The sequence below is a fragment of the Camellia sinensis genome, chromosome 14 (assembly GCF_055761805.1).
Source record: "Camellia sinensis isolate YWXY chromosome 14, ASM5576180v1, whole genome shotgun sequence".
In the NCBI taxonomy this organism is placed as follows: Eukaryota; Viridiplantae; Streptophyta; class Magnoliopsida; order Ericales; family Theaceae; genus Camellia; species Camellia sinensis.
This window is the reverse complement of record NC_138974.1, coordinates 8,026,667-8,036,430: the sequence shown is the minus strand read 5'-3', so window position 1 is coordinate 8,036,430 and position 9,764 is coordinate 8,026,667. Positions and strand designations below refer to the sequence as shown.

At 47.0% G+C, this 9,764-nt stretch overlaps 2 protein-coding genes across 2 annotated transcripts; both read right to left on the bottom strand.

Moving 5' to 3' along the window:
• Nucleotides 1-1,773: 1,773 nt before the first annotated feature.
• LOC145806787 (uncharacterized) lies at nucleotides 1,774-3,177 on the bottom strand. The gene is made up of 2 exons (XM_082904599.1): nucleotides 2,331-3,177; nucleotides 1,774-2,162 (listed from the first exon to the last, which is right to left on the bottom strand). Exons 1-2 carry the CDS (start codon nucleotides 3,175-3,177, stop codon nucleotides 1,774-1,776), a joined length of 1,236 nt encoding a protein of 411 aa, XP_082760725.1.
• Nucleotides 3,178-7,936: 4,759 nt separating this feature from the next.
• LOC145806786 (uncharacterized) lies at nucleotides 7,937-9,064 on the bottom strand. Its single transcript, XM_082904597.1, has one exon. It carries the CDS (start codon nucleotides 9,062-9,064, stop codon nucleotides 7,937-7,939), a length of 1,128 nt encoding a protein of 375 aa, XP_082760723.1.
• Nucleotides 9,065-9,764: the final 700 nt, after the last annotated feature.

Genomic DNA, 9,764 nt, shown 5'->3' with positions numbered 1-9,764 from the left:
GCTCAGTTTTCTGAGTGTTTACAATCTTTCATTTGTTTTCAGGCCGCGCAAAAGAACTATTTAGCACACGACCGAATGATCGCAGTGCGGCAGAGCCTGCGGGATGCCATAGCTAAGAACAAGGCCCAAAAGGCCGAGATAGCGAAGCTTAAGGCCGTGCAGGAAGCAGTTGAGGCCGAACGAGATAATCTGAGCCAAAAGGTTGACCGAGCGGAAGCGGACAAACAGCGGGCCGTGAAGTCGACCAAAGCCCGGTATCTCGCCGAGCTGAGGAAGCTGCGCGATGCCCACAAAGAGGAGAAAGATAAGGCGGTTAGCGACGCTGAAGACAGGGGTTATGCTCAGGGTGAAAAAACGTGTGAACGGCAGGTGCAGGCAACCAAGGACATCTTTTTCCAGTGCGGTTGGAAAGCTGCCGTGGAGAAAGTTGGCCTTGGTCAGGATGCTGACATGTTCCTACATTCGCCTGCGGCCTTCATACCGCACTATATGCAGGCCTATGTGAGCACCGCGCAGAAGAGGCTCATAGAGGAGGCCAAAAAGGAAGCCGCAGAAGAAGCCGCCGCCGCGCAACAAACCGAGCAAACTTCTCCCGAAGCATCTCAGGATGTCGAAGATCAAGTAGTCGATCGGGAGGTTGTCGCGGTGGAGGACGCGGATGGTGAGTTGGAAGAAGGCTTGCCCGAGCGCAATGCGGAGGTTGCCGAGCAGACTCTGGAGGTCGCCGAGCAGACGGTTGACCTGGAATTGGATTGAAATGCCCCCTCCTATTTCCTGCTGTGTTTTCGTTTCTTTTCTTTCTTTGTTTAATGTAACCGGGCTAGGGCCCCACAATTGTAATGCAATTTCCTCAATCAATGAAATTTGAACTTTTTGCCCGCTGATCTTCTCTTTTTGTTTCGGTTGCAATGTGCAAAATGTCTTGATTCAAACTTTAATGTACCATAACTGATAGGCCGGCTGGCCACGCAATATGCCTAGCTAAAATCAGAACTTCTTCAATTTAAATGCTTGCGGCTGCTCTCTGCTCGATTTTTTTTTTTTTTTTTTTTGAACGAAACCGAAAATTTTCATTCAGCTGAGCAAAAATTACCACTGCCGTTATAGCTTTTACAACACTCCAAGTCTTGTGTTTGGGCGGGCAAAAATCATCTCGGCCCTGGAGGAAATTGGACATCTCAGTTATTTCACTTCGGCCGAGCCAAACCAACTCGGCCATTAAATTGGACAAAACACCAATATTCCGACATGGAGTTGGACAAAACGCCAACATTCCTTTTCTCCGAGCGAAGTCAGCTCGGCCTCTTGTAAGTTGGACAAGGCACCAACATATCGCTTGGCCGAGCTTATTTGTTGGACAACACCAACATTTCGTTTGAGCCGAGCAGAATCATCTCGGCCTTAATATCGGGCAAAACACCAATATTTCATTTAGGTTGGTCATGACGCCAACATCCCAATTGGGCGAGCAAAAAGCCAGCTCGGCCCTTGAATTGTTCCATATGCCAATCATTTCGTTGGACAACAATACACCAACTGTTGGTGCGGTCTGCTTCTATACCGGCGAGAGAAAATTAGTCTGGTCCCATTCAGGTCGGTCCCTTTGCCCCTGGCATCCACAATGGCCTTGTATCCTCACGGTGTCATTGTACAGAAAGATGTGATACAAAACAACAAGAGGGCTATTTTTCATTACAAAAAGCAGTGTTATCCTTACATTAAATGCCAAAAGGCTTAAGGTTCAGAAAGCTAAGCAACAAAAGCAATTACATTTTAAAAGTAAAAGACCTTAAGGTTGGCTGCATTCCACGGTCTGGGGACAGCTTTGCCATCTAAATCTTCCAGATGGTATGCCCCTTTGCCTGCGAGACCAGTCACCTTGTATGGTCCTTCCCAATTTGCACTGAGCTTTCCTTCGCTAGGGACCACCGTGTTGCCCAGCACTTTTCTTAAGACCCAGTCCCCGATCTTGAACAGCCTGGGGTGCACAACCTTATTGTATTTCTTGGAGAGTTCTTGCTGATAGGCTGCTATGTGGATTAGGGCCCACTCCCTTCTTTTCTCGGCAAGGTCTAGCTCCAATGCCACTGCTTCATTGTTCAAATCTGGCTGGAAGCTTTCGGACCGGATGGTTGGTATGCCAATTTCCAACGGGATAACGGCTTCCATGCCATAGGCCAAGGCAAACGGAGTTTCTCCGGTCGACCGTCTTGGCGTAGTGTGGTACGCCCAGAGTACGTTAGGGAGTTCTTCAGCCCACCTTCCCTTGGCCTTCTCAAGCCACTTCTTTAGCCCATCCAGGATGGTCTTGTTTGAGGCTTCTGCTTGACCATTTGACTGAGGATAGGCCGGCGTTGAATTATAGAATTCGATCTTTAGCTCTTCGCAAAATCCGCGAAAGAGTTTCCCATCGAATTGAGTGCCATTATCTGAGATGAGGGCCTTGGGTATACCGAAGCGAGTGATAACATTTTGCCAAACAAACTTCTTCACATCCTTTTCCTTTATGGTCGCCAGTGGCTCAGCCTCAACCCACTTTGTGAAGTAATCGGTGGCGGCGATGAAGAATTTGCGATTGCCCGGGACTGCTGGGAGTGGCCCCACTATATCCAATCCCCAGAGTGCGAACGACCAAGGACTTGTAAGGGGAAGCAATTCTTTCGCTGGCTGGTGGATCTGGTGAGCAAATTTTTGGCACTTTTCACATCGGCGAACGTATTTCTGCGCGTCTGCCTGCATGCACGGCCACCAATAACCTTGGAAAATTGCTCTGTAAGCTAGTGACCTACCCCCAGTATGGCTGCCGCAGATGCCTTTATGGATCTCATAAAAGAAGGCTTCCACCTTAGCAGGGTGAACGCACTTCAGATATGGCTCGGTAAAAGACTTCTTATATAAGGCTCCGGACGGGGAGAGCCAAAACCGTTCTGACTTGGCCCGGATCTTGTTGGCCGCCTTCTTCTCTTTCGGTAGAACTCTATCTTTCAAGAAGACGATGATGGGGTCCATCCAGGAAGGACCCAAGTCGGCGCAGAGCACCTCAGTTATTTCCGGTTCCTCAATGCTTGGCCGAGGTAAAAATTCTATCATCAAGGGGTTAGGAAAAGCTGTCTGAGCAGAAGCAAGTCCGGCCAATTCATCAGCCGCGTTGTTTTCCTCGCGGTTGATTTGTTCCATCCTGTAGACACCCCATTTTTGACCGACCTTAAGACTCAGACGTCACCGATTGAGCGCTTGGTGATGTTGCATATCGTGCTCGTTCAGAGGTTTCGGAGTCTTGGCCGCGAGCTTTGCCTCCGGACTTCCGGACTCTTTCATGCTTTGCCTCGGTTTGCGAACCAGGCTTTGTTTTCTCTGTTTCTTTACCGAAGGGAGGGAGAGGTCTCGTAGATCATCTCTCAGTGGCCGTAGGCTACGTTTTGTGGTCGTAGGCCATTTTGCCCGTTTGGAGTCCGGTTTTCGGTTTTTCGGAGCCGTTGGCCGTGTGCCTCGGTTCGGGACCGCTTAACCATCTCTGTTTGCTCCGGTTTCCGACGTGCATCCTATTTTCTCCCTTTTGAGGGACACTGTGGTCCGAGAGACCAACTTCGTGGTCGAACACCACTCCCAGTGCCCAACGGTTAGTTTTCGGGGCCCCGGACTGCGCGTTTCGGTCCCCGAACCTTCGTTTTGCATCGGTTTGGGCTCATTTTTTGTGGAGACCTTATTTTTACTGTTAGAAAGCTTGTAGGAGGGTGGGAGGCCAGCAATTTTTCTGAAAAGCCAACTTCTTTTTGGTCAAAAGTGGTTCAGCATGAATCCGGGAAGGAGAAAAATCTGCGTGGCTTCACCGAAACGGGCGTAACTCTTTTCACAAGAGGAATTAAGATATGAGGCCACCACCATTGGAAAGCTTACTTCCGGGGCTTCATTTTGCACTCAAGAATCTCCCAAGTCCAAGTCCGGGGGGAAGAGATGTGGTTGGTTGAAGTCCGTTTGGACCGAATCTGCGCGGCTTCACGGAAAAGGGCATAACGTTTTCTACAGGAGGAATTTTAATGCAAGGTTTGTGCCATTGGAAAGCTAACTTCTGGGGCTTCATCCTAGGAGGTGGTCGGCCACTTTTTTCCCTTTGACCTAGCCGGCCGGCCACTTTTTCTGGCCGGCTGGCCACTTACCTGGTGGATGACTTTTTTTCCCCTTTTAAACTGGCCGGCCATTTTTGCCCCTGTGAGTGCATTCCAGCCATGTATTTGTTTTTACACTTCACCCATGTCCGAGCGTTTGGCATTTTTTGGAGGGAAACTTGATCCATTTCCCCCCCACTTTTTCCCCCCTTTTTTCCTCCCATTCTTGCCTATTTAACAGAGGCTCCAGCTGCTGGTTTAGGGCTGGAAAATTTCCCTAAGAGCCTCTTACATTATATCCCTCCATCTCTCTCATTTCCTTCAAAAAACCTTCAAACCCTACACCATTTTACACTACACCACCAAGCCTCACACCACCACTTCCATTTCCAGCAGCTTGGAGGTCTTCTCAGAGGCTAGGAGGCAGCAAATTTGGTCCAAGAAGTTGCTAAAGGTTGGTCTACAAGGGTGAGTACCATTTCCCCCTTTTTGAGCTTATTTTTGCAACATTTCTTAGCCATACATTCTTGCTGTTTTGAGCTCCAGACATAACTGAAAGTAGTATTATTTTGAGCTCTATTTCATGTTTCATTAAGGGACTTTTGTCATTTGAGGTCCATATCTTGCACTTGCTTCAATATCCTCCTTGAATGCCATTTTCTTGCATGATATTTTTAGCCTATATGTGATCTGTTTTGGAGCATGATTTAATCTGTAAGTAGGCTTATTTTGAGCCCCTCTTCAACATTGAAGAAGGGCTCATCACTGTTTGGGACCTCCATGTACCACTTGTCTTTATATCCATCTTTGGTCCCCATTTTTGCATGATTTGTTAGCCTATTGTGCTTCCATTTTTGGACGATTTTCAGAGCTAGAAAAGGTCTTATTTTGGCCCTCTCTTCATGTTTCATTGAGGGTCATTCACTGTTTGAGGCACCCTTCCTATACTTTGTGTTGTATCTCTCTTTTAATCCCCATTTTTGCATGATTTATTAGCCTATTGTGCTTCTGTTTTTGGTCATTTTACAGAGCTAGAAAAGGTCTTATTTTGGCCCATTCTTCATGTTTCATTAAGGGCCTTTCATGATTTGAGGCATATTTTATACACTTCATGTTATATCTCTCTTTTGGACCTCATTTTGCATAGCATTTTGGACATATTTGCATACTGTTTTGGGTCCGACCCTCAACTGTAAAATGCCTTATTTTTGGTCCCTCATCAGTATTGTAGAAGAGTCTTTTTCTGTTTGGGCTTTGCATCTACCACTTCCTTCTTTGGCCATCTTTAGGCTCATTTCTTGCATGAAAGCTTAGCCATACCTATGTTTGTTTTTGGGCTATTTTCAGAACTGTAAAAGATCATGTTTTGGGCCCCTCTTCAACTTTGTTGAAGGGCCCTAATCTATTTGAGGACAGCAGCTGTGAGTTGCTTCTTAATCTCATGTTTAGGGCCATTTCTTGCATGCTAGTTTTGCCCTGTTTTTGTTTGCTGTTTGGCCATGCTTTGAACTAAAAAAGTGCTTATTTTGGGGCTGCCTTGCTTCTGTCTATTCATTTCATGTCCATATTGTGCATGTTTGGTATAGCTATAGGCCATTTCGGGTGCCAAAATTCATGTTTCGGGACTATTCCATGCATCGGGTGTTCTCTCGTCTTATTTCAGGGCTGTTTTCCCCCACATTTCAGTGCTGAAATTCCATTAGCATGTTTGCATGTCATTTTAGCCATATTGCATTGCATATGCCATTGCATCGGTTTGCGTGCCCGTGTGCACGCATTTCGAGGCACTTCATTTTCATCCATCGGCCTCTTATGTGAGTGTGGCTGAGGCTCTCTCATGTTAGTATAAGTCCATGTTGCATTCTATATGCCATTTTTGCCATATTGCATTGCATTGCATATGCCATTGCCTCGGTTTGCGTGCCCGCGTGCACGCATTTCGAGGCACTTCATTTTCATCTGATGGCCTCCTATGTGAGTGTGGCTGAGGCTCTCTCATGTTGGTGTAAGCCCATTATTGCATTGCGTATGCCATTTCATCCATAGCATTGTGTATGCTCGGTTGTGTGTTACCCCGTATAGCGTGTATGTCATTCCATAGCATTGTGTATGTTAGGATTGTATCTTAGTTGCATTTCATGCATGTCATGCATATTGCATCGTGTTCGGGATAGGAGTTAGTCCGGGCACGGGAAACGAGGTGCATTTCGTACTCCGAGTGACGGCATGTATCTCAATTCCCCAAGCACCGACACTCCGGATCACCCATGATGGAGTTAGGTCTTGTTGTGTTTTCATGTGCATTCATTCCATATTGAATTGTGCAAATCGACTCCTCGGCCATCATTCATCGAGATACGTGATTGGTGGCACGAGGATCGAGGCATGCATACATTTGTAGAAATACATTGCTATGCCCCTTTCCTGCTCTCTGTTGCAGCAAATCAAGAATCAGCGGTCTTCCGAAGCTTGGCACGCATTTCAAGAACAGGTGCAAACAGAGGCTAATTGGGGCATCGTCATGGATTTCCGCGCATAGGCAACCCGGGCATGCATCATTCATCAGAAGCAAGGCAGTCCCTGGCTTGCACACCAGTTTTACAGCTTTCTTAGTTAATTTGTTAATTAATTAGGAATTTGTACATTATTTGGACTGTAATATTTGGACTGTACTATTCTTTCATTTAGGACTGTATTATTTATTCGGACCCTCTGCGCGAGGGCAATGCTGTAATAAGTGTGCGTGTGTGTGTTGTATGTCTTCCAACCCCACGTCTTTCTCCCTTTTATTTATCCGCTTATGATGGCTAGATTAGGGCATGTTTTAATTAGCATACAGTATGATAGCATGTTTGCATTCATTCATCTGTCTTGCATGCACCGGGCTTGGCGCATCATACTAACTGCATTTGTATTTCAATTCCAAATTGAATACATGTTAGCTGTAGCATCCCATATGCCATGTTTAGAATAGCCGAGCCTGCTATAGTTTGCATTTTTGCATGTGTTGCATTAGGCATTTCTGTATACTTAGGATTATACATGATTTCTAATGTAGTCTCTATTTTTTGGCTTGGAGTACTCGGTGAGTTTTTATGCTTTAGCATCCTTGCATGCGTGTGAGTGACTGCCATGATAGCATGCTTGCCATGAGGCTAAATGCTTATGTGATATAACTGCCTGATTGCCTGTGGGTGAAGGTTAGGTTGTTTGGATTGGAACAAATCATTGACTGTGAGTTTTTAAGCCCACTAGATAGTGGCAAAACCATCTTTTCTAAGCCCACCCGAGGGTGGCAAAATCTGCATTTTAAGCCTACTTGCGAGTAGCAAACCATCTTCCAAAAAAAAAAAAAAACAAACATGAAATGTTTTGTTCCAACTCAAGAGACCCGGTCTATACTTGTTTGCTGCGCGCATCACATAGTAACCTAGGCTAATAACCGGAATAAGAACACACAATGTTTTCAAAAATAAATATCATGGTTAGTAGAGGCCGATCTTTGATCGGGCGAGCGGGGGTGCTCACGAAGTGACCTTCCCCAATCGTACCCAAGTTCCCGAGCCGAGGCAACTTTGGTGATGACGGACACGTGGTCTTTGGCACCGAGTCAGGGTTTCCTAAATTTCCCATTTAAAAAACATTTAGGTGGCGACTCTGTATCTGGCAAAGCAGTCCATGTTTGGCACTTCTTTTCAAAAATCTGTTTCTCAAAACGATTTGCCGGATTTGGACTCTTTGGTTCAGATTTAGAACCGTGACAAATTTGAGAGTCCTGAGCTGTAGTGACCCCAAATGAACAGAACGGGAGCTCGTTCCTCCCGGGGCGTTCAGGGACGTCTACACATCCTTATTGCAGCGAACTTCTTGATCTCTGCGCGTACCAACGCCTGATACTTGGCCAATCTTTCGTCCTTTGCCTCATACTCCCCCGAGACCTGATTGACCACCAGCTTGAAATCGCTGAATACCATCAGGGCTGACGCCTTCATTCTCAATGCGCTTCTTAGTCCGGCAAGGAGGGCTTCATACTCCGCTTCGTTGTTGCATGCTGGGAAGCCGAGCATAATTGCCTGCTCGATAATCAGCCCATCCGGTGAAGTCAGTACGATACCTAGCCCGGCCCCATGCCTGTTGGATGCCCCATCGACGAAGAGCTTCCACATCTCGCCAATAAACAGCTTCCAGCAATCAGAGGGGTTCTGGGAGCTTCTCAATTCCAAGTCTCTGATCGGTTCATTCTGGTCTCTTTCCTTGCCTTGATTGAGCACGCCTTCCAAGAAGTCACCCGGCTCCTTTAGTGCGGTCGCTCGTCGGCTTTCCCTCGCTTTTGAGCCAACACTCGTTTCTATTGCCAGAACCGTGGGCTGTGCTAAATTCGCACCAGCCAAATTAACTGGGCAAATTGGATGCGTTCCAGGGGCGAATTCCGCCACAAAGTCTGCAAGAGCTTGAGCCTTGATTGCGGTGCGCGGGCGGAATTTGATATCGTATTGCCCCAATTCCACGGCCCATTTCAAAATTCTTTCGGTGAAGGCTGCCTTTTCAAAAAGCACCTTAAGTGGGAACTCGGTTAACACAACTATTGTATAGGCATGAAAATAGTGCGTCAGCTTTCTTGATGTCATCATCAGGGCCAGCGCTAATTTTTCCAGCGGAAGATACCGCGTCTCAGCTGGGAACAAAGTCTTGCTTACATAGAAGATGGGCAAGTGCTGGATGTCTTCAGCGCAGACTAGGACGGCGCTCACAGCATGTTGAGAGATAACCAAGTAGAGATACAATTCTTCGCCCGGCCGAGGTGTGACTAGGATAGGGGCTGAGGAAAGGTATATTTTTAAGTCTGCCAGTGCACGGTCACATTCGTCATCCCAAAAGAACTTGGCCTTCAAAGTTTTAAAGAAGGGCCTACAATGATCTGAAGACTGGCTGATGAATATGTTCAGTGCGACTGCCATCCCGGCAAGATGTTGCACGTCCTTCACGGAGTTTGGGCGCTCCAGCTCTTGTATAGCCTTGATCTGCGATAGGTCAGCTTCAATCCCTCGGTTTGTGACCAAAACCCTAGAAACTTCCCGGTGCCGACTCCGAAGGCGCACTTGGAGGCATTCAAATGAAGTTTGTGGCGCTTAAGTATGGCAAACATTTTTGCTAGGTCGGTGAGGTGTTGAGACTTCTCCTTACTCTTTACCACCATATCGTCGATGTAGACCTCCATTGTTCGGCCCAAAAGAGGAGCGAACATCTTTGTCACCATCCTCTGAAAAGTTGCCCCGGCGTTCTTTAGTCCGAACGACATGACTTTATAACAATACAGGCCTTTAGGAGTAGTGAACGACATGATCTCTTGGTCCGGTTTATACATGGCTATCTGGTGGTAGCCGCGATATGCATCCAGGAAGCTAAACCTCTGATGGCTAGCGGTCAAGTCCACCAGCTAGTCAATTCGAGGGAGGGGTAAGCTATCCTTTGGGCATGCACGGTTAACTGTCTTATAGTCAACGCAGACTCGCCACTTGCCATTCTTTTTCGGGACTACCACCGTGTTGGATATCCAACGAGGGTATTGCACTTCTTCTATCGCTCCCGTTTCCAAAAGATTTTTGACCTCCTCTGCCACTACCTCGGCATGGTGCAGAGCCGAGCGGCGAGTCCTCT

Excerpts from the sequence above, each read along its gene's own strand:
- LOC145806787 (XM_082904599.1), bottom strand. The coding sequence starts at position 3,177 with ATGGAACAAATCAACCGCGAGGAAAACAACGCGGCTGATGAATTGGCC. Across the intron at positions 2,163-2,330 it reads GGCCTATCCTCAGTCAAATG|CCGTTATCCCGTTGGAAATT; the intron begins GTCAAGCAGAAG and ends ATGGCATGGAAG.
- LOC145806786 (XM_082904597.1), bottom strand. The coding sequence starts at position 9,064 with ATGGCAGTCGCACTGAACATATTCATCAGCCAGTCTTCAGATCATTGT.